The 24,815-nt window shown below is 35.6% G+C and overlaps 1 protein-coding gene across 1 annotated transcript in view; it reads right to left on the reverse strand.

Moving 5' to 3' along the window:
* SCAF8 (SR-related CTD-associated factor 8) overlaps nt 1-24,815 on the reverse strand; it is a 34,282-nt gene that overhangs the window by 1,964 nt on the left and 7,503 nt on the right. The window contains 16 exon segments of the mRNA XM_010075127.1: nt 2-637; nt 1,266-1,487; nt 2,033-2,113; nt 2,643-2,787; nt 4,353-4,483; nt 5,673-5,829; nt 6,487-6,600; nt 8,232-8,332; nt 10,653-10,846; nt 11,361-11,470; nt 11,628-11,759; nt 13,489-13,606; nt 14,018-14,097; nt 19,827-20,003; nt 23,275-23,405; nt 24,391-24,547. Of these exon segments, the coding sequence (XP_010073429.1) occupies nt 2-637; nt 1,266-1,487; nt 2,033-2,113; nt 2,643-2,787; nt 4,353-4,483; nt 5,673-5,829; nt 6,487-6,600; nt 8,232-8,332; nt 10,653-10,846; nt 11,361-11,470; nt 11,628-11,759; nt 13,489-13,606; nt 14,018-14,097; nt 19,827-20,003; nt 23,275-23,405; nt 24,391-24,547 (2,686 nt within the window).

Below are 24,815 nucleotides of genomic sequence, written 5' to 3' on the forward strand. Positions count from 1 at the left end.
ATTCCTGGCATCCTTTGACTACTAATATTTAAATGAGGCATGTTTTGAACCCCAGCTGGATGCTGCATTGGCAGAAGTCCAGAACTACTTGAAAGATTTGGTGGTGGCACTCCCATAAGTCCAGAACTACTTGAAACATTGGGTGGTGGCATTATGAGAAGCCCAGAGTTGCTTGAGACACTCGGTGGCTGTACTCCTGTCAGAACTCCTGAGCTACTTGAGACATTGGGTGGCTGCATTCCTGTCAGAAGGCCAGGGCTGCTTGAGACACTGGGTGGATGCACTCCAGCTAGAAGCCCTGAGCTACTTGAGACATTTGGTGGTTGCACTGCTGCCATAAGTCCAGGGCTACTTGAGACACTGCTTGGCTGAACTCCGCCAGCAAGAGAAGAGCTACTGGAGACACTAGGTAACTGTATTCCTCCTGCAAGACCAGAATTGCTTGAAACAGCTGGTGGTTGTACTCCTCCTACAAGTCCAGAGCTGCTTGAAACACTGGGTGGCTGTACTCCCCCTGCAAGTCCAGAGGTACTTGAGACACTGGGTGGTTGCCCTTCTCCAGCAAGCCCAGAACTACTCGAGACACTGGGTGGCTGCACTCCTCCAAGTCCAGAGCTACTCGAGACATCGCTTTGCACTAAAACGCAGCAACAAGAAGAACAGTTAACAGAAAATGCCAGTGTAACACACAGCATTCAAAACAAAATGCAGCTTAAAATTCTCTTAATGCATTCAGTGATGATACTGCTGACAAGCTATGTCTCAGTTTCTATAATGAACATATGTCATTTTAATCACATTGGTGATAAACAGACATTATGCCACAGAAATGAATGTCTCTACATAGTAAAGAATGTATAGCAGCTTAAAACTGATCAACCCTACAGCTATCACCGAATTTATGCAAGGGAAGTATTAGAATCTTTGATGTAATTCTATAAATGTTACACTATCTACCCTCTCCTGCTCCTTTCCACTGTCAGGTGTGTAGTATGAATGCACATTTAAGAAGTTTTCTAAAGGGTGCCTACTCTCAGCTTTACTTGTTAAGTCTACAAAGAAAATATCCCTGAGCATAAGCTGCTAGAAATCAATTATCAGATGATGTCAAAGATGGTTCCCACCACTCCTCCAACTTAAATTGAAAATAATACCCAGCCTAAAACTTCCTACTCTATTTATGAGTGCAACGGACTACAGTTTGCAAAAAAACCCTCAGAAGTACGATGCATGCGATCATATGAGACAATAAAGACACTCCTTACCAGATCTACTGTTTTCACTGGAAGAAATCTGAAGATCTGTAAGATGTGATCCCTTTTCATCTGATTCTGGTTTGCTGATTGGCAGAGGATTAAAAACATTTCCAGCAGATAATGTTGAAGTAGGTAGATTGCTAGTAACTGTGCCAACTGGTAGAACAAGGCTAGTAAAAGGAACATCCTTCATTGTCTCTTGTGCAATTGGTAATGGAGGCTGTACTAAAGCTGTGGAAAAATAAGAAAAGTGTATCACAGTAATCATATATTCAAGCCTTCAAGATTAGTTTGACAGAGGTTTTTTGATAATTTCTTTTCCTCAATCAGCATCGTAATTTTTTTTGTAGAGACCACAAACTGCAGGCAACCTAAGCAATCAGTACCCTTTAACAGATACGTTTAAACATTAAATGAATACAGTTAACAATAAATTATTATAAATTATTCAGTGACTAACATCAAACAGCTCAAGTAACAGATGTATCTGTTACAGACAGGTTAAAATATTGAACTATGCATAAAAACAACAAATAATTAATTTGCCATAGGTTTTTTTTTTCCAGTAACTCCATGGTAAGTATCATTTTTCAGTCAACTTGAAAAGCTCTGTAAATCTTTTTCTCGATACCTCCTTAAACCAGCTAAACAGTAACTCCTGTGTTGCTATTTTCCATTACACAGGATTAACTTGCTTTTGATTAAATAAAGAGTAGTATATCAAACAATTAAGCTTTTCATAACACAGAAACAACTATTAGAGGAATCAAACTTACGTGTTGGAACAACTGGTGGGACAAGAGGTGGTGGGACAACAGGCGGTGGGACCACAGGTGGAACTGGGGGAGGCATGTAACCTTCATGGAAGAAAATTACACATTATTACAAGGGAAGCAAACAAGGTTTCACAGTAAAATCTTGCCTACATTATTTATCCTGAATAGCTGCATCACTTAAGACTAGCAAACAACAAATGTGTAGGAAGAGGCAATGGTGGTTATCGTTTTCAAAAGCAACTCCATCTTTACTGTAGATGATCTGCATGTGCATCTTTAAAAGTGATTTCTGGCAGCACTATCCAAAGAAGAAAATTAAGAGTTTCAAAAATTTCCAAAGAAAGAAGACTGATCTTAAAGGATTTCTAAATTTCCATTTTTATCAAAGTTCAAAAAAAATCTGCTGCAATTCCTATTCTCAACAGAATACACTGGTAAAAATAATAACAAGTTTGACATAAGAAATTTCATACTAGATTAAAGATTCAAAGGTCAACTGGCTCAAACAGTAGCCAGTATCTGATGGAAAACTATACAAGGCATAATGTACACAGAAGCACACAAACTGAGTATACTCATTATGTACATGACTCTATTTTTACTAACTTACCTGGAGGTGGTTGCGAAGGGTTGAAACTTGCTCGCAAGAAGGGTGGAGGCGGAATGGCGCTATAACCAGGAGGAGGGACAGACATTGTGACAGGAAACGCAGGTGGAACCAAGCTAACAGCAGGTACAGCTGGAGCTACTGGAATCTTTTTTAATGGAAAGAAAAAACAAGCAACTTCAATACTTAACAGTATTCAATAACATTAAAAGAGAGATAAAGCAGTATGACTGAAATTCATGTTAAGCACCAAATGTACCAAAGGTTTTGTATATATTCTAAACACTGTAAAGTATCAGCTTGCATTCTTAAATGGTACCTACACTACAGACAAACAAGGACACTGGAAGAATCCTATGCGAATTTCTTTATTCCAAAAAGAAAGAAAAATACATTGTTAAACACTATACTTACTAAAGAATAAAAATTACCTATGGGAGCAAGGTGAATGCAGAGAGAGAGGGGGGGAAGGAAGGAAAGAAAATGTAGATAGTGTGACAATTTGAGAGCATTAGAAAACAGTGATTCTATTCTCATTAGAAAAATTTATGTATTTTAGAACAGCTCGGGAAAGCTGTGTTTAGTGTATGTAATTATACAGCTAATAATCCCGATGAAATCCTGAAAATTACTTAATACTTCTCCAACTTTTGTTTGAGCTACATGCTTTGATACAGCACAGGATAATTACAAGTAATTAGTAGCAGAATAAAAGCAATATATAAGTACACTAGGAGACAGATGAAATAAGAAGAATGAAGACAATGTTTATAAAAACAAGAAAGCTCAAAATTCAATGTAAGTAAATGCAAATATCTTAACTTGCACAGTAATTTTACATAAGCTCAAGTATTGGAAATGTCTGTACACGTTAGCAAAAAAACCAATATGAGTAAGAAGTTGTCTGTATTAAGCAACTGCTTCTCATTTTACAATTTCATATGGTCATGATAAAGGATTTAGAGAGTCTGACGAAAAGCATTTCTATTTATAATTGATAAACATCTATAGTGTAGTATACTCAAAAAGTTACACTGTATTCTTCTAGCCTTCCACAATACCTTGTTACTGACTGGATGTTAATAAAAATTCTGTTTTAGCAGAAGGAAAAAAGATACAGTAATGAATCAGAGATTCTTATTAATTATCGCATATAGAGTGCAACAGCACAATACTTTGAATAATCAGATCTTTTAAAGATGAGACTGTCCCTATGAAATCCTGCCCAAAAATTACTGGGGAAAATAATTAAACTTATATTCGAAGCTGATATGTGGAAAAGCACAAGTAGAGAAGAAACAAGCACAAGTGAAAAAAAGATTATTGCATCGCTTAGCTTATAGAAAGATGCTTTGCAAAATGCAAAATACTTTCTGTGTTTTCTTGACTATTCTTTAGTTTCTCCTTAAAAAGCTAACATGTCAGTGTGTGCATGTGTATATATATATTTATTTTTTTTTACAGTTGCTCTGTCTTCAAGTCTTCATGTGAGATTGGCATACAAGTTCAGGATGTTGTGCATGGAACTAAAGATTTTTCTCAACCATGGCAACTAATTCTACTCTAAAATACTTCAGAGAAAAACACACAGGGACACAGGACTTAAGCATTTTTGATTTAAGTACTTTAACTCAGCAGTAAACTTTATCTGTATTGAATAAAAATTTTGCCCTCCAACTCTTTGGGTTTTTTGCAAATCAGACCAATACAAACCTGCAGCATAGTGACTGGTTGCGTGTAAGCTTCTGTCTGAGTTGTAACAACGGTACTCTTATCCATCACAGCACTCTGCGTAGTTTGAGTATTTTCTTTAGCAGCTTCTGAGCTTCTGGCTGTTTCCCATTCTTTAAAAAAAGGTATATTCTTAATATGAAAAGATAATTAATGCCTTATTTTTGCTTAAATACTAAAAAGTCCTCTTCCTTCTCAAACAATCAATTTTAATCTGGAATCTATACAGAGTCATTACCAATAACCCCCAAATCTATTATGAAACTAAGCAAGTGCAATTATTTATTATTATATATTTTAGAGAATGTAAATATCTTTAATCACTTGCAATACTATTTAATTATGCCTGTACACAAACTGATTTTTCAAAACTTGCCAAGATTTTTCACTAATCGTTCCATTAATAATTTGTAATATAGATTATGCCCCAGTTTTCTAAAAACTGATGTTCTCAACATAACTGTGTTATCAGCCGGCTACTGCACAAAGACAGGGAATCCTCATGTTAAACCTCACCCCAACTCCTATTTCTTCCTTCTGCCACTTTCTCAAAACATTTTGCATTTCAAATATAACAAAGTGAATCTATTTCAGCAATGTTTCATGTTTTAATTTTTTTGCCATTTATATTAAATTTTTACTCAAAGCAAGACTACATTTTGACCTGAAAAATTATTGTCTCTATTATAAAACAGTCTTAATCTACGGCTTAGTTCAGTACAGCCAGTCATCTGGTGCTAGATCTGTTTCAAGAAAAGACAGTACTCCTGAATTTTTTTACAAATTAAAAACCTCTCAATTAACTGGGTTTCAGAGTAAGGTCTAACATTGCTTGCTTTCCTGTCTCTTCAACTATATGGAGGAAACACCTTAAGGTTCAGCAAAGCTGTACCTGTTTGGACACGTTCCAAATCCAACTTAAGTCTTATACCTGAATATAAGACTCGTCACAATCATAAGCAGATCATAATTTCTACATAAATTAATATTTTACATACTTGGAAATGAGTACACAGCAAACTCAAAACTGTTTTTAAAAATGCTACCCTTTATTGACTTGCTTAAATTAATTCCCTTTGTCAGTAATTCCCCATTGTCATAACAATCAATTAGCTACCCATCTACAAAGACAATCTGGATTTCAGGATTACAGAACCACTTGTATTGTAAACAAAAAGCTAGTAAAATTAATGTAAATTGAAAAGGAGTACATATTACCTAAACCAATAAACTTTCTGAGGATTTGCGATTACCAAAATAAACACCTTTTCTTACTAGAAGAATCATTGTTAATGTCTGTACCTGTATTTACTGTCTCCTGGTCAATCATGCCACCTTCAGCAAAGCCCTCCAAATCATCCAATTTTACTTTCTCCCAAGGAATATATGAAACTCCCAGATCCACATCCCAGAATTGCTTGTATTCTGTTTTAACACCTTTATTCAGAGCCCATGCAATCTGAAAATAAAACAAAACCAGAGAATCTGGTTAAATCATATAACCTGTGAACAAAATATTTCAGATCATTTCCTTCATGTTTCTGTCACTGCAAACCAACCTTCAGTGTCTATTTATTAAAGTTTTAACAAGTTTTTAATTTTAAATGAACCTGTAGGAAGTTTACTTGGCCTCTGCAACAACAGGTTGATTAATTACATCAAAAAAGCTTAAATTTGTTCCACATTAATTCTAACATATAGATGGGGAAATTAAGAGTATTTCAAGGACTCATCCTAAAGGATCAAAGAAAGTTTAAAAAACACAGCATTTAATCATATACTTAATGCTAAGAATACTATCAAATTTAATATTAAGTGATCCATATGGTCAGGTACAAGACTTGTATTGCTTACTTTCTTGTACTCATGACTAGCACACATATAAAATGTTCTCCAACACTTCCCAAGTATCAAGTCGTAATTTCATTTTGCTGTCTTCCATATTGCCTGTTAAAAGCTGCATTTTACACAGAGAAGAAAGAAAACTATTTACATCTTAATGCTTCATTCTTCTTCTCCATATATTGTACATTTGAATGAACAGCTGCTCACTGACAAATTGAAAAACTGTATTGTAACTGAAATGGACAGAATCCTTAGATTAAAATCAACTTACCTTAATTATTTTAGACCCAATTTTATAGGATCCAGAACTAAGTTTCTGAAGAGCACGATACGCATCTTGTCTGTGAACCATACAGACGTAAGCACAACCTCTTGGGGGAATCATCTACGGAAAAAAAAGCAACCATCTTAAAAAGTAGGAAAACCAGTACTTCACATGATGTAACTACACAAAGTGAATACTACTACTAAAAAAGAAAATGCTTACACTGTATACAATCGTGACCTTAATCAGCAACATTAACAATTTTGAGTATCAGCAACACTTAGAGTGATATTGGCAGGGTACTTCAGTTGTAACATTTTCAACAAAGAGCAGCAAGGCAAAGAATGGCTGCTAAAAATACCATGAAAGATCTGAACACGTAGAGCAAGGAAGAACTGAGAGCTATACTACAACAACTTCAGAAAAGCAAAGGTTGCTACATCTTGTTAAGCTCCAAATTCACCATGAGCTGAGCAACAACCTTCACAAAGGCGTAAACTAGTGATTAAAAGCATCTTGTATTTTTTGAAGGGTAGAGTCCTCATTCCTGAAGTGTGATTTCCAGTAGCTTTAATGTTTTACTTGGGAAAGAAAAATATGATGTGACATGTAATATTTGAAAGTTTGCAAATCATGTATAAGAACTGCTTATTTTAGTTTTAGTCAAAAGTTATAAAATATAGGTGTGTTTTTATGGGTTTTTTTAGGAGCACACAGTAACATAGCAAATAAAAACATGTAAGGTGACAGACTTTAATGTAGTTCTTACAAAAATATGTTTAAGATACACAACAATGTTATCCTACGTACTTAAAGTTTTGTGCAATGTGGAGGATGAACTATTTACAATATGGTTTGCTTCTGAAACGTAGCAGACACTGAGACATTATGGTGGTTACATTACCTTCCTTTGAACTTTCTTAATTGCTAGTCCCTGATAATCAAAATGAGGCTTAAATGTCAGGTCATGGGATTTTTTTGACTTGAAAAGCTTTTTAAAAGATTCTGTAATGCCACAAAAACTATTCCTTATTAGTTATATATTTGAATATATTAAAGTGATAGGAAAAATAGCAAAAAAAATTATCTGAAATGAATGAAATTGTATGAGAAGCACTTTAAAACCACTGGAGCAAGAGACAATTCCAAATTTCTCTCACATAGATATGTTATTTCAGGAGAAAAATACTTTTTCTTGAAGCTGAATTCCAACTCTAAATGTTTAAATCTAAACAACTCTAAAACATGAGAAATGTATCTCCTAATTACAAGCATCTTTTGAATTGTCACATTTTAGAACAAACAATTGTTTACAACACAATTTGTTTTCTTCTAAATGTTTTATCCACATTGATTTCACTTAAGGAGCCCTGTGTATGGAACATAAATAAGGGCAATATGGATGCACATCAGTTTGTGTCCATTAGTCCAAGGAAAAACGATACCTGCCCCATGCCACACCAAAAGAAGAGAAAAGACATAACTTTTTATTTGTTAAGACCCTGGTTTTAAAAACTGTGTAAATTGTTAGTGGTTCAGAAAAAGCCATTTTACCATGAAGTGCACTGTCTTCAGTGCTTCAAAAGACAGTACATGGAAAACAACAAACAAATATCATAGGCACAGTTTTTTTAAGCAGCGATTAAAAAAAGTTTCAATACAAGCTAAAGCTGCTAAAAGGAATTCACAGCCATACGCATGCTTAAATTGCTAGTCTGTAATCCCTGAAAATGCATAACATGCTTACTTACATTAATAGACTCTATTTGTCCAAATTCTTCAAACAAGTTAGTTAAATCTTGCTGTGTAGCCTTCTTGTCTACTTGACCTACCCAAAGAGTAGTGCTGCAAACTGTCAAGAGACACATTGATGTCAATCAAAATACTAGAATGTTAGCTTATAAAATACTCTGTAGCATGGATATAAAAGGCTTTACAACTGCACAGAGATCACTGATCAAAAAGCAAGAACAGCAAATCTATTACTTACTACATCCAGATTAAGTACATTAACAAAAATGTTAAAACATTAAGACACCAACCATGTTCAGTACAAGTGTTCATTCTTCGTTTCATTTTCTTTTAAACAAAATAGTTGTTTTAAAAGAAATGAAAAAAATAGAATTCTGTAGATTCTACTGCAGTTTACCTTAGCTAACAAGTTACTAATAATGATTTCTATTCCACATTCCATAAAAAAACACTCCTGTAGGATTTAAAGTCAGTTTTAACAAAGATCAAGTTCCAACTGAGTAGAAGTGTATTACAGAAGGAACTTAAGTGCAGCATTATGCACGGCATTTTCACATGAAAGAAATGGAAACTATACTTGTACTTTATGGTAGGTGACATCCCAGAAAGACAAATTTGGCTAAAGCTCAGCACTGAGCTGAAGATGTCTGTGATACTTCTGACTCTTGTCAATCCCCTCACAAGCCCAAATCCCTGCAATGTGGCTCCTAAATGCCCACTGCTGTCCCTCTTGCCAAATACAGTCACTGACATGTCAGCTTGAAATTCCTTCTATATGCACACAGTTCCAAATCTTTTACCTTCCAAGTATTACCCAATCTATGTGGTGCAAGCCTTGACAAACTCATAGCAGCTATTTCCACCTAACATAGGGTGATCTAAAACAGGCAGAAATAAGGCCAATATTGGTGGTTTTCCTCTCATATCTTACTACCCGGAGTAACCCACCCAGGATCTTAAAGGGTCTAAGGCAGAACAAAACCAGACAACTTGGGTCTCTTGAGCCTGCCCCACCCTGAACCAAGGAAACATTATTTCTTCATCATCATCATCTTGATACATCAGACATCCTTCCTATATCAATCTTGGGGCACCAAACTGGAAACCCGTGTTGGGTGTTCCTCTGTCAATTGACATTTTCAATCTACAGCAGTACTCCAGTACTGAGAACGACTAGCCTTAAGATTACTCTTAGACAAGTTGTTCCTCACATGCTTGTAGATGTCTCTTTTGTTTCTCATGGTGTTAAGCTCCGCAAAACAATTCTTCAGACCTCAGCAAGTGGTAACAACTGCTGTCACTGAACAAATTCCATGAAGTAAAATGTTTGTCAGGTGAAATACCTATTTATTTATGTATTTACCCTCCCCAAAAGTTCCACACTTCACTTAGCCTTCTTAATATCTCCTTTCCATGAGCCGGGTTGCTTTGAAAAGATCTCAACAACCGTTGTTGTTCATCAGGATACTTAATATCCCTGCCTCCCACTTCCTATCTGTTTTGATCACAGCTTCCTGCTTTGTGGACAACTAGGAGAAATCTACACCATAAAATGGATTTGCCTTTTTTCATGTGAAAAGACACTCAAGAAAAATATAAATCTAAACTCTTGTAAACTCCTGAGTTTAAAGCCACCTTGGAATGACATAAAATGTGAAGAGAACAGAACACTCTCTCCTTTGCAAAAATGAATTTTGAACTGCTTAACTTGCCAGATAAAAGATACAGCTTTAAACCACAAAATAAATGCAAAACTACATCAGAAATTGTGTATAAACTATCTAAACAAAGTTAAATTGGGGGACACAAATTAATTACAAAAATAAATTAAATTCAGTTACACATCCCAAGAATCTGGAGTCCTGCTAACAGCAGCAATGGGATATACTGATACAGTAGCAGATAACTACATCCGATTTCACTGTCTCTAGTGCTCATCTCAATACATATTCCCTTTGATTAGGCAACCGTGTGAAGAAAGTTCTTCGTCTTGCTACCTTCCTCTGTTTCAGTATGTAGATTCTCTGTAGAAACAACAACAGTGCACAGCCACACAGTCTTATCAGTGTACCAATTTTCAGATTAAGTGCTGATCATCTTCAAATGCCCCATAGGAGACAGCATTAAAGAGAAAGCAGATTGTAACTTAGGGACAGCCCTTGCTACACTCTGTTCAGAAGTAAAATCAGTGGTGCAACACTATGAGTAAAATCATCAGTAGAACAATATAACTCTTGCTTTCCCTCCAAGATAAAACGATGTACCTAAGTGGTAAGAAACACCAGAAATTAAACTTATAAAAAAGATTACGGTTACTGTATTTTGTAACAGTACTCAAGCTAAATCTTGTTCTCCCAAAGAAAAACATCTTTATTCCCTTTAATACTACATTATTGAAACAGTAATCAGCTGCCACTTACCACTAAGTGTTTTTGACCGTATAGGAGGCAATCCCTTTTTCTGACGCTCTTTTTCCCTTTCCCTAGCCCTTCTTTCACTGGAATATGACCGAGACGACTTTCTCTTCCTTTCTCTTGATCTCGACCGTGAACGTTTTCTGTGTTTACGCTTACGAGAACCAGACCGTGATCTAGACCTTCGTTTTCTTGGTGACCTATTAAAAAAAAAAAAAAATTCAGTATGCCAAGTTAAAAAAAATCTGATTTAGTTGTATTTTAACTACAAACTTGAAGCACATATAGCCATTTCTATCACATTCACTCAAAATACATCAGGAAATAAACTTAACGTTATTACTGTGAGGAATAGAATATTCACCTTGAGCTTAAAACCAAACAAAACACATCCAAAGTGTTCCGTAATGGTATCTATTTTTCTGGCATAGAAAACCTTAACTAGCTGCTAGCGTTAGTTATTTTTGTTACCTGAACACGTCTTAAAAAATTTAAAGTAGACCACCAACAATCAAAAAGAACTGTCATACAGAAAGTCTGCATCTAACACACAAATATTAAATGAACACTTTTTTTTCATTGACAAAAACTGCTCATGGCAATTTTGGAAAATACAAAACTGAGAATGATAATCACAACTTGCAACTTTGTTTCAGAACATTTTACTGTTTACTTAATACACTTCATTTACTTAATAGAAGTTAATAAGGAAACCTTGAACGAGATCTTGAACGAGTTCTTGATCTTGAACGAACAGCTGATTTCTTTTCTTCTTGTTCAAAAATTTCTTCAGCAACATCCTGTCCTTCATCTATATCCATGTCCTGAGGTCAGACATAACAAATGTTCAATAACATTTAATAAATATACTCACAATATATATGACTGTATGAAAGCATTCATCCACATTACTTATTTTGAAATCATCTTAGTATGTGTTTTCCTTTCAACTTCTGTAATCAAATTTAAAATAGGTTTTACCTGTTGTTGAATATCCATTGAATCATCTACATTTGTTTCCACTTCTAAAAACTGCTGCTGACTACTCCCTTGTGATGGTGAGGCAGAGTGCTCTGAACCAAAATTTCCTTCTTGATTCTCCTCAGGGCTTGCCTAAATAACACAACAATATATCATCAAAATGTTTACAGTACCAAAATGTAATACAACAAACAATTGTTCAAATATCTCTGAAAACAAGTTTCTCCTATTTTTCCACTTCCTACCAATGTGAAAGCTGAACTAGACGTCACTCGGTTCCATTCCTTTTTTTTTGTGCCATCCTTAAATACAAAACTTTGAAATCATTAATATTCCTGACTACAAAAAACTCACTGTCTATTTGCTGAATCACAAAAAGACAAAGCACCCCATTTGTTGTTTAATTTGGCTGGCGTGGAAATAAAAACTCACAGGACAAACAACAGTGATGGCAGCAATATACTCAGTGACACTGAAAGATACCCATTGGTCACCCACGCACATGCATTAGTAAATCATATTTTGTTATTAATATAATGGAAATTTATGCAATACCAATTAGACTTGTTAAAAAATTTACATTTAGCTAAAAACTTTCTTACAGTGGGTGATTTAAGACAAGTAATTACTACAAGATAAGGGAGCATGTTGTGTCAGTTATGTCAGCATGACAATTATGAGACCTAACAAAACACATAGTTCTGAAAAAACACCAAAAATGCATAATTTGAAGTTATATTCATTTTTTTAAAGTCAGAAATTGCTAGATATCTATCAACACCAAAAACTATTTAGTCTGTAGCTATGTTGTACAAACATCCTCACTCACTGCACTTCAATGAGAAATGAAAATAAAACAGAGTAAAATAAAGCAGTAGAATAAGAAAATAATATCTAGAAAGGATTATTTTTTCTAAGCAATTAAAAACTCAAACTCAAAATTCTAAACTGAAATGATGTTCTTGATTGAAAGCTGAGCAACTGCGCCTTTGTACAGATTAAACTAAATTCCTCAACAGAAATTTGTTAAGCTTGTGGTCTCTCGTATTTTCTTTCAATCTAAGATCTCTATTTTACTGTGAAACTAGATCCAAATATTTCACCGAAATTCCACTTTATATCTGGTCAGTATCAAGACAGAATAAACTTTTTTTTTTTCTAATGCCATCAGGAACTGGGATCAGGAGGGGAAAAGAACAGCTAAATACCAAGGACTAAACTCAGAAGAAATAAGCCAATTTACTTCAGTGTAGCATAGAGAGAACCCAATTCACATAGTTAAGAAGGAATCTTGTGTTGTCTTGATCATCAGTTCTCAATTAATCACTTCTCAGGAAATACCTGACTCTATTCTTTATCTCAGATTCTTCAAAAGAATGAGACATTTATTACCAAGATTTAAAGCTTGGTAGGGGAAATTAAAGCTATCCACGATCTCTATTCTGTCCTCTTGATGGTTCTGCAGCAGTAGCTTGCACACTGCTCACCCTTGACAGACAGGAGCATAATCACTTCAATGATCACCTTCTTCCCTCTGACAGCAGGGAAAAAGCTCTTTTTCCCCATATAAAGAGCTGAACAACCAAAGCACAGTCAAGTCTGTAACTCAGCTAAAGGGTACTCTCTCCTAAGAGAAGCAAAATGTACAGCCCACACATTTGGTTATATTTTTTTTTTCTGCTTTAAGCACTTTCTCCCGCTTATTCCACTTACTCTGCAAGCTTCTCTTAGATGATCAGCTAGTGACAAAGACTTTCATTGTAAGACGTGTCAGTAAAAAGAATTCTTTTGTCCTGGAGTATGAATTTTTTTATCAGTGGAGAACATAATTGTTCTGACAGCCACAAGATGGAGTTCTTACCTTTTGAGGCTGCTGTTGCTCCAAAAGCTGTTGTCTGAGATGTTCTAAATTTTGTTGCTGCAGCTGTTCAGCTAGTTGGTGAAAAAGTGAGTTGTTCACAGATTCTGGTACTAAAGGCCTAAAATGAAATAATTAAAATAAAAAAAACACAACGGTTTTTCCTCTTCATTTAAACAGCTGGTAAACAGGTCTTCATAACTGAGTTTCAAGTTTAACTAAAAATGTAAAATAATGAAGCGATGAAGTTAGTTCTACCTTCTGTTACCATCATTATCGCATTAACACTATGAATAGAACAAAGCAAAGAATGTGCTAAGTTTAAGATGAAGTCAACAAAACTTCCAGCACACAGACTTATACTAAATACCTTTTAAATGTATATGTTTCATTAATTTAGTAAACTGTCTTTTCTCTTCCTACTGCTTTAGTATACTTATGTTCTGAAAGAAACATTTTCCGTACTATTTAAAGTTCAATTAGCATCAGGCAAATTCTAGCATTTTCCATAAGAAACATAGCTTGATCTTACAGTTGGGAAGTAGGAGTTTCCTTTTTAGGCTCTTCATTTTGTTCAGATTCTTCCCCAAAGTCAAACCTGTCCATCAGCTTCTAGGAGAAAGCAAAATAAGCATTACTGAGTACTCCTTATACATCCCTTTATGTATATTTACTTTTCAAAAGAAAAACAGTCTGCTTTCTCAACTTAAAAAAAAAGAAAGTTTGACAAATAACCTGAACAGAAAATGAAATGTCATATTGCTATTGCTACCAAACTCTTGAAAGCATCAAACACCAAATTTTGTCCATGGCTTTCTGGAGCTCTGGCTGCTGTTACAAATACAACCACATGTTCTTTCCATAGTAAATAACAGCTAGCTTGGAGGAAGGCTTAAACAAAGGTTAATTTTATGTAATGGTACCTTTAGTTAGAAGAAATTACTACGAAGAGGCCAACTATTCAATCCTTTGGCAATCAGCAAACTGCTCTGCTCATATCAAGAGAAGACCTACAGCTTGATTACTTCGCAAAGATTTACTGTATTTTCACACACACGTCATTTAGACAACCTGAACTCCTTCAAACATACTGCTCCTTGAAAACAACTTCTCACATAGTCTGCAAAAAATCAAAGCAAGCAGTTATCATGTAAGAGGAATAAGGCTCCAGAGGGATAAAAAGAAAGGTATCTGACAGGAAAAAAGAAAAACTTGGATAAACTTCCTGTTTCATCTGTAAAGACGCCTAAGCTGTAGTTCCACTGAACAAAACAAAGTTTGCTTTTTTTAATTAATTTTTAAACAGCCCAGAAGCATTACAGTAGCATTTTACTTTATTGAAGACAAAACTAAAAAAACAAGCCTTAAAAACGTTATTTGTCACTGGATTGTCTTTTTTCAGTAACTATGCATTAATAGAGCAGTGCTATTAAATCCATGTCCCTGCATCTTTACACTTTGGAAGTTTTCTGAAAAGCAGAGTTAATGCTGTACTACAAACTGCGATAACTTCTCAAACCTTGGTCTCAGAAGAAAAAAAAGAAGAGGATGAGAACATAGGGCAAGTCACTTTTAAATACCAAGGCAAAAATATCTCCAGTAACAAGCCATGATGATTCAGTGGCCCATTTTCATTCTCAGGATGCTCTACTTACTCCGAATTACTGGAGCCCAGCAAGAAGAGCAAAGCATAGGCTAACTAAGGGATTGTTCAATCAAGAATTGTTAGAACTATCTTCCCAACAAAATGATCTAATATATATGAAAGCAGGATTTTGCTGCTCTGAAATAAAATATGCATTTCAGAAAAATAATCAGTCTCATCTTTTAAATATTACTAATCATCATCTATCTCCCATCATGACAAAGTAGAAAGGAAGGTAACAGAATACGCACTATTTAATCATCTGCAAAAAGAAACAAATGGCAAGCAGGCAACAATTTACGACACTCAAGATAGTCAAACTGCGGTCATAGAAAACCAAAGAACTTCCAAGCCACGATAGGCAAATGTACAGCATGATTTTTGTTTGTTTTAAATAACATTGTAGATATTAAAAGGAAAAAATCTGAACTGAAATATCTTGATTTTTAAATAAATTGTAACAATACTCTCTACAATAAAGCAATAGAAATTAAAACAAATTAAATATTAGGATACCTAGGTTAACCCTCCATACACTTGCATATAAAAGTATAGATCTTTCCATGAATGCTATACCTGTTACTTTAACTACCTAAGAAGATAATAAGTTCAGAAAAAGCAATGAGAATGATTAAAGACATGAAAAAAGCTTTTTATTCCAAAGGAAAAAAAATTCTTCTTAAGGATCAGTATATTCTCATTAGAAATTAAAGGAATAGAACATAAAGGTATAGGAAATGTTGATCAAAATAATATCTTTTACCACAACACAAGGATGCAGGTCATGTAGCAAGATTAAAAAACATGCATATGTAATACTGACAAAAGAAAGGAATTCTTCATGTAATGCATATTAATTCACACAACTTATTACCACAAGATATTACAGAGACTGAAAAGCTTGAAAACAAAGGTTTGGAAGAACTGCCAAACTTATTAAAAACAAGGATTTTTCAAAAAAAGATGGATACTTATGTATTCATCAGACATCTTTTCCTGCACTATTTATATTTGTTACCAATTCACCATCATCATATCATAGAATGAGAACTAAGCCTCACAGTTTTCTTTGTATCACGATGCTTACTGTTTATTTATCATAAAAACTGTCCTTTTGTCATGTCTGCCAACTCAGAACATTTGCCTTTTGGACACTGCCTTCAACCATGTAAGTATTTCTATATCCACATCGTGTCCCCATCCTCCATTCTTTAAACTTCATCAAAAGTCTGTTCACTATCTTCTACAGAGACTACTCAGTATTTCTAATTATTGCTTTCAGGGATTGCTAGATTCTCTGATTTTGCTGCCATGGCTTTTTTAAGATGCTCAGAACTGGTCTCTGTACCTCAGGTAAGAACACTTTATCAGTTTCTACTAGATGACAGTATCTCTTCTGCCCTGTTCCAGTGCTTGATTGTCCTCATGGGGGAAAGAAGGTTTTCCTTATACCCACTCCGAACCCCTTCATTTCAATTTCTGCACTTCAATAATCCTGCTGCTATCCCATGCTGTGAAAAGCCTGGCTTAATCTTCTTCCTGACCTTCCTGTAGGTGCTGGGGGGACTGCTGTTATATCGCCCCCAAAGATGCCTCTGCCCCAGGCTGAACCAGCTCCAGTCCCTCAGAGGGTGAGTGCTCCAGCCCTGACCATTTTGGTGGTCCTCCACTGAACTCACTCCAGTTCGTCAGTCTTTCCTGTATGAGGGCAGGGGCAGTAAAACTAGATGTGATACTCCAGATGCAGTCTGTCAGTCTTTCCTGTATGAGGGCGGGGGCAGCAAAACTAGATGTGATACTCCAGATGCAGTCTAGAATAGATGGGATGTCTAGATGGGATGATCATTTCCATCAATTACCTGGCTATGCTCCTGTTCACACAGCCCAGGATGCTGGTGGCCCTCTTTGCTGCCAGGGCACTCAGCTGGCTCACTTGCTGTTGTTCTAAGTATACTTGTTAACAACTTTCTTAAAGAAGAGAACCCAGAGATCAAGCAAATGTCTCAGAGTGAAACAAAGGCTGTTCATTGTACTGTTCTGACACCTTGGTTTTTGATATTTGTATCTTTAACAGTATAGTCACCTGCAACTCAGGCATTCTGTGCTAAAAATAACTATTGCAAGCTCTCTAAAACGCATACAACCACCCTAGAACTTCAGAGCATCCTGGAAGATCACTAACAGAGATCTAGATTTTGTTGTCAGGAAGCAAAGCATAACCAAAACTTTTCCTCTTAAGAAAACCTGGATTATATTTTTTGTTTTATTTTATTTGGACATGCTATTTGGACTTTGTTACTAGTTATTTTGAAGCCACTCCAGTCTGGCCCTGTCGACTGAGTGCTCATTAGCAGCTGCAGGGTATCTTTGCTTTAGCTTAATCCAAATGAATCTACTTTATGCACCCAAGATTGCTCTGCAGTGTGAAATGATGTGTGGTACATGTAAACAATCAAAAATTTCAGCTCAAAAGCATGCTCCTGATTCAAACTAAAACACTGATGTAGATGCTTCCTATGAAAGTTTTTAACAGTTTTTTTCATTAAGGGTGCCATGTCTAGTAAAAAAATTATACAATTAATTATACAATAAAATGGAAGTAAAGAGTCTAACAAGTAGAATTATTTAATTATGACTTATGGTCTTCAGCTACTGAGAAGTGGGATTTGGGTTGCAGGTGATACTGGGGTTAAGAAACTTTAAAAAAACAATGAAAATCATCATCCCCAAAACTTATCATTACAAAAAATAAAACTGCCCATTAATACATATATACTAATATGTACTCTTCTATAATACCTAGATTCAGAAATCCTCAAACTTTGGAAAAAGGAGAAAATAGGTATGGTGGCATCAACATTATATTAAAAAAAAAAAAGGAAATTCTTAAACAACACGATACTTCTGCAAAGCAGCCTAAATAACCTTTGAGTAAAAGCCTCAACAGACTAACAAGACACACACTATCAATTCATTCATAGAGATGCTGAGGACACTGAACAAGGAAATTAAGATGTATTATAATCTACCACTACTTGTATAATGCAGAATTGAGCTACAGATCACATCGTATAAACACAATTCTTGCACAGCTTACAAGAACACATCAACACAATCTACTGAAATTTTGTAAACTGTCACACTGCCACAAGAACTCCTTCCACAACACTTACCTTCACAGTCCCAAAAATCATAATCATGTACATTCACTCTGCTGACAACTCTCATGACAACAAGACTCCTGCGTAATATTACTGGTATAAACTAACTAACGAGCATCAGGCTTAGGGCACTGACGGTATATAAACATTTCACCAGAATGCCAGTTCCCTCAATTTGCTCCAGTTAAGTAGTCCAACATTCAAAACAGTCACACCTACAAATATACCTACTATACAAATGCTGGAATTGAAGTCTGTGGAATAAAACCACAATACAAAGTCGTATTCTTAATTACTTTTTGTATCTAACCATTACGGCAGTCCCTATTAACTGATGCATTCATTCCCTGTGATTATACTCCACTCAAGTTGATAGTTACAGCTGTGATACAGCATGAGTACAGGCCACTTTTCTCCTGACTTATTTTTACAGCTGCATTACTTCATTAGTAATGACAACTCTCTATTATTCAGAAATCTGAGTTTACCTGAGCAAATTCTAGAAATATAAGATAATTTGTCCTAAAACTTGAAACTCAGCACTAGCCAAGTTCTGAGCATCTATTTCACTAAAAGAGAGATTATTTGGGTTAGGGGAAAAAAAAAAATACAAAAGACAGTTTTTTGCTTCTCTGACATCCTTATTCTTATTATTTATTCACTCCAGGACAATCCTACAGAGGTTATATACTCACAAGCTGTTTCTTCCAAAGATACTGGAAGAAGATTTTTTAATTTATTTTTTAATCTCTGAGTAGAAGTTCTTCCTTTTTTATTCTACTGATATTATACTATGACTGCTGTAATTGCCAGCATGGTTATTGCTACCTGGCATTCAACTATTATTAGTCTTCTTAAATTCCTACATTCCGCATTTTAAACTTTTTTTTTTAAAGATAGGCACATATGTTGCAAAACACACCAAGTTTCTTTACCTACAGGGCTTGGTTTTATATTTTGACATCTTTAAGAAGTGTCACATGACTAGTTTTAACTACAGTCATAAATTTACTTCTTCACTTACTCTCACTTTGTGGCTAAGATTAGAAGTTTTCTTGGCATTTATAATGTAAGAAAATTACAAGTCCAATAACATCTTATTCTGGGGAAACAGTGTATATAAATTTCTGCACATTTTCCTTTCATTACCTTGTAAGAAATAACTTCCTACCTCAGGTCATAAACACAGGAAGGGGAAATACAAAGGGTGAAGAAAAGCCCTTAATTGTTACATCAATGTCTTAACTTCGCTAAATCAAATCTATCTTCACACTCGATGACCGTTATGCGTCCTTTCCAACACAAGATATTCTATGAAATGCCATTTAGCCCTAAACTCATATAAAACTAATAATTTCATTTACATTACTCTCTCTAGACATTTTAAAAAAATTTTCAAGATAGAATACTTTATAGTATATTCATGTATTTTTAAAATCTCTAAAGACAAACCATAAAATCCATAAGAAGATTCTTTCACTTACATATATTTTAACAATAAATATTTATTCAAACTTCTATTATTCTACTTCTACCTTATTAAAAGAGACACTCTGTTCCAGTGGATTAAGTGTGTTAGCAGCAGCAGCTGCAGCTGTAAGTTGTGCTGTGAGGGCCTGTAACTGAACGACAAGACCAGCATCCAGGGCTTGAAGTAGTGAAGGCTGAGGTTTTTGCTGCTGTATCTGCAGTGTCTGTATCAACTGCTGAAGCTAAAAGAGAAAACATAATAAATACTTTAAACAATAATTTAAAAAAAAAACAAAAAAGCAAAGAACAAACTAGTCTTTTCCCTTTCCAATTAGGAAACAAACCAACCTCAGGAATGCAGTACTATCTAACCTATGGCTATTATTTCATCTTACTTTGTTTTCATTTACGGCAAATTTTGTTCCCACTTACTGGCTAATTTGTTTTCTGTGGCTGGTAAGACATGCAGATGCTTCTTCCTCCTAACTTGCTCTGACAGGCTGCACGATGACCAGTCACCACTGAGAATTTCCTGCTTTCTAGGGTTCCCCCTCTTCTGTTTCTCCAGTTTGATTCCTTCTGACCTGAAAAAAATCTGTTAGCCTACTCCAGCTTCCTAAGGGCCCACCTATATTAGGAAAATCTGTGTGCTGTAATGTTTGTGTAGAAAAAGTAACTGCACTGTTGCAAGCTCCACTTCAAGCCGATGCAACATGTCTATATGAAGAGCCTCCAGTAGTGTCTCTGGATTAGTCACAAGGAAAATCTCACACTGAAACTCAGATTTGTGCTGACAGAATAAAATTCCCTTGCTATGTTAACAAAACATAAAAAGCAAATTAACGACAAACTGGGAATATAATTTGACTTCCTGCAATGGCACAGACTCTGGGCTCTGTATAGCACCATCTTCGGATGAAAATTGCCTAGATGCAATGTTAAACCAGAAGCAGCAGCGCTGGGGCAACAGATGTACAGTAACAACAAGGTACGGGAGATGGCAGAAAACAGATGTTAAAAAGTGTTAGTTAAAAATAGTACTGGGTGTTTCAAATATTATTTTAAAATAGTTTTGGGGGGGTGGTTTGTTTTTTTGTTTAAACTCTACTCCACAACCCAGGAGAGGTCTAGGGTTTATACTGGAATGAGTAGCAACATTATCAGAAAAGGAACTTTCAAAATTGTAGTGAATGGACCTAAAGACATTTCATCAGAGTGTATCAGGATACCCTAAGAGTCTCTTCCTTCATATCTACAGGAAGAAAATTAAAAAAACCTGGAAGATACTCTGTTTTTCTTTAGAACAAATGCACAATCCTTTTGTCTGGTGTATCTTGATTTCCTTACTCCAATTTTTTAAAAGGAGCTGTCCCAATGAGGAAATAAAAGGCTTTTTCACGTGCAGATCTATTCCTCTGTTGAAGAGAGATGCTCCCATAAAATTACTTCAGCGCAAAAGGAAAAAAATTCCATCACCTATGGAAAGACGCCCTCTTGAAGTACCGTTGAATTAGAGGACTTTCCATGAGGTAAACCCCTGGAGGGTTATCTTTGGGTATTTCTGGAAAAAAGGCTGAGCAAATCCAGGTAGTACAAATTGTGCTGATGTAAGTCCCTGATTATGTTTATGTTCATATTGCACATCCTCATGGGGTTCACCACTGAACTCTCACAGGGTTCAATCCCTTCTTTCTTACTGTAGCTCAATAGAAACTCTGCATAAGCTGATTAGGTTGATCTTCTTTTCCACAATGCATCAAAAATGTATGATCCTTTCTCAAGACTGTTGTAGAGTTATCTTCTGATAATGTGAAACAACTCTTTCTATTCTTTAACGATAGTTATACAGACTCCTTATATAGCAGAGGCTCTGAAAATGCTTCAATTTATGGTTCTACCTCACAAAGAGCTGCCACTGATTACTGCAATAGGCAAAGCTGAAGAGCTCCCCCCTCCTTTCTTGGCTGATCCACAAAAGATGAGCAAATATGGCTGGTTCACCTTGTGCATTGCTTTGAGTAGGAAGGAATGAAACTGAAGAAGCAGAGATGGAAGTCCTAGAGTGGGGAAATCCTGAGTGGTCACTTTTCTAGCTGTTTTCACATTCTTGTTGGTCACATCTTCCTTACTCTGCCTTGTCCTATGTCTAGACTCTCAATTCTAGACCCCCTGCATGCATTCTCACACATAAAACACGATCTTAAGATGAAATCAAGGACTTCGGAGCTTGGAGGTGGGTGGGAGGTGAAGTGGCTTGGAAAACAGGAAGAAAAGAGATGGACAGCTTGGAAACAAATGTTGCAGTTCATCTCGCAGTCCTAGAGATCTGCATGTAAGTATTTACTGTGTACCCAATCTGTCTCCACACTTCTGCTTCAGACCCTCTTCTCTCTCTCCCAAAATCCATTATCTTCCTCATTTTATCATTTTGAGCTAAATATCCAAATGTTATTTCTTTGTGATCTGCTGTCTTTAAAACTCTAATTCCTTTCACGTCTTCATAATCTTTTTTTTATCCTTTTTTTAGAATACTCTCTAGATCATAACCTTTACACAAACCTTCCTTGTTTTAGAGCTATTTCATAAAGTATCCCACAAACTCATTTTGCTCTGCTTTTCAATGACGTATCAGTTTCTTTGAGTGTAATAAGATGAAAATACCCCCTCTGCTTGACTTATGAACAAATGACTGCTTAGCTGAACACTGTGAAACAACCTCACTAAGCAAAGTCATTACTGTCAGCACTGGTGCTTTGCAATAGCTCACTGGTGACTGCTTCTCATTCATATGCATAGGATTTTTGTTTAGTACCCCAGCAGGTAAAATATCCTATTCTTCAGTGCAAATAAAAATCACAATGCCGAAGTTATGCTGGTGCCACAGTTCTAGCATAAACTGAAAAATTATCATCTACATTTTCACAGAAAGCCCATTGTGTGTGCTCAAGTTATGCGGCTGCGGGCTAAGAGGACAAGCAGTTCACTGCATGCTGCACATCAAACCACTTTTTTGGAGTTGAGCGTTCAGAAACTGAGGAACACAGTCACTTCTAAGACATTATTTTTGATTGCTTCAAAATAAAATTATATTAGCTGACGGAAAAATAAAGAGAATCAACACACAATGTACTTCCAGAATGAGTACACTCCCATTACATAATCCTGTACAATGTCTAGCTTCTTGGGGCATCCAGCAGAGAAATATGCTTAAACTGGCATTCTATTTTATACCTATATCCTATATTCTACTATATAGAAAAGTATGTATTACAGACCATCTTATCTCAAATCACATTCTGCAATACTTTTAAGGAAAAAACAAGGTTGGTTATAAAAGGTAACAGGAAGTCTTATCTTACCTGGAACTTACTTGTGATGAACAAACTTATGTGATAGTTAACATCGATACTGGACACAAAACTAAAAGACACTGATAAAAACAGTACTCCTTAAGTGTACTTTAAAGACAAAGTATCAAACAGCGTACAGTGTAACTGTCTATAAAATATTTACCTGCTGGCCTTGAGGACTCTGTAAAATCTGTGCAACAGCAGCAAGGGTATCTGTATTAGCAATCTGAGATACCCAAGGATCAGGTAAACTCTGTACCACATTGGCTGGAGTAACTGGAGTCACAGGTGTTCCTAAAAAAGAGAAAATCCAATATACCAAATATTTTAACATATAGACTTATAAATAATGTTACAAAAAGAAAAAAAAAAACTGCTGTTATTAAATATTGAAAAAACACTGTATTAACATCTCTTAACATGTCTCTTCTCCCAAGTAACAAGTAATAGGACGAGAGGAAACGGCCTCAAGTTGCACCAGGGGAGGTTCAGATTGGATATGAGGAAATATTTCACCACCAAAAAAGGGTTATTAAGCATTGGAATGGGCTGCCCAGGGAAGTGGCTGAGTCACCATCCCTGGAAGTATTTAAAAGATGTGTAGGTGTGGCCCTTAGGGACATGGTTTAGTTGTGGATTTGGCAGTGTCAGGTTAACAGTTGGACTTAAAGGTCTTTTCCAATGCAAATGATTCTATTATTCCAAATTATAATTGTTAGCAATCTACTCAGAAATGTCTGTCAGTCCAGAACTTACTGGACTTGCACTTTATCCCCAGCAGGAACTTTAAAGATTCTACTAAAAACTTCAACCTGTATGTAGCAGCTGGATTCATGAGGATTGCCCTTTTTATAATTTTTTCTCAAGAGGAACATTGAGACTAAATCAGCAATCTGATAATTAGTTTCATGCCGTAAGAATCCTCCATCCCCGCAAATACTCCTGCTTTTAACTCAGAAGTAGAGATACACCGATGAGCACTAAATGTAAATTACTAGATTACTGCTTTAAAAGACAATCACTGTTTTAACTTTTGAATGCCAAGCTAGGTCTTACTGCACTGTTACTCAGCCTGAATATAATATACAGTCGGAAAGTAAACACAACAGACTGCCTCTTGTTTTTGCTGTTTCCCTTATCTAGATGTAAGCTATATTTCTTTCTAGCAGATTTGTCTAAAGGAAACCAATGACATTTTTCAGCATATTAACAGCCAACATACCAAAGTTGATACAAGTGTTTTGATTCAAAAGTATGATTTTAACCTGGTTTTGTTTACCTGGTGTATTGTTGCTAGTAGCAGCTGTAGTGCTGGGCAAGACAGGGGTCACAACTGGAGGAGGAATGCCTGCTGCCATATCCAAGAGAGGCTGAATAATTTCACTCTTGAACACATTATTCTTCTGCCATAAATTTAGCACTCTAACAATTTTGCTCTAAAACAAAGAAAGGAAAACAAAAGACCTATAGTCACGCTTATCTTTTTTGTTATTATCAATTATGGAATTGTTAACTAGCCACGTCAATCTGTCTACATTGAAGAAGCTTTAGGTTTACAAACTGTAAGAACCATAAGAACAGTTATACTGGGTCACACCAAAGATGTCTAAGCTATGAACCTGAGACTGACCCTAGGTAACAGTAAAGGAACACTATGCACATAGTGAGAGTCTTCTCTCAACAGAAAACAAAATATATTAAAAC

This window comes from Pterocles gutturalis, unplaced genomic scaffold (assembly GCF_000699245.1).
Source record: "Pterocles gutturalis isolate BGI_N339 unplaced genomic scaffold, ASM69924v1 scaffold8472, whole genome shotgun sequence".
NCBI lineage: Eukaryota > Metazoa > Chordata > Aves > Pterocliformes > Pteroclidae > Pterocles > Pterocles gutturalis.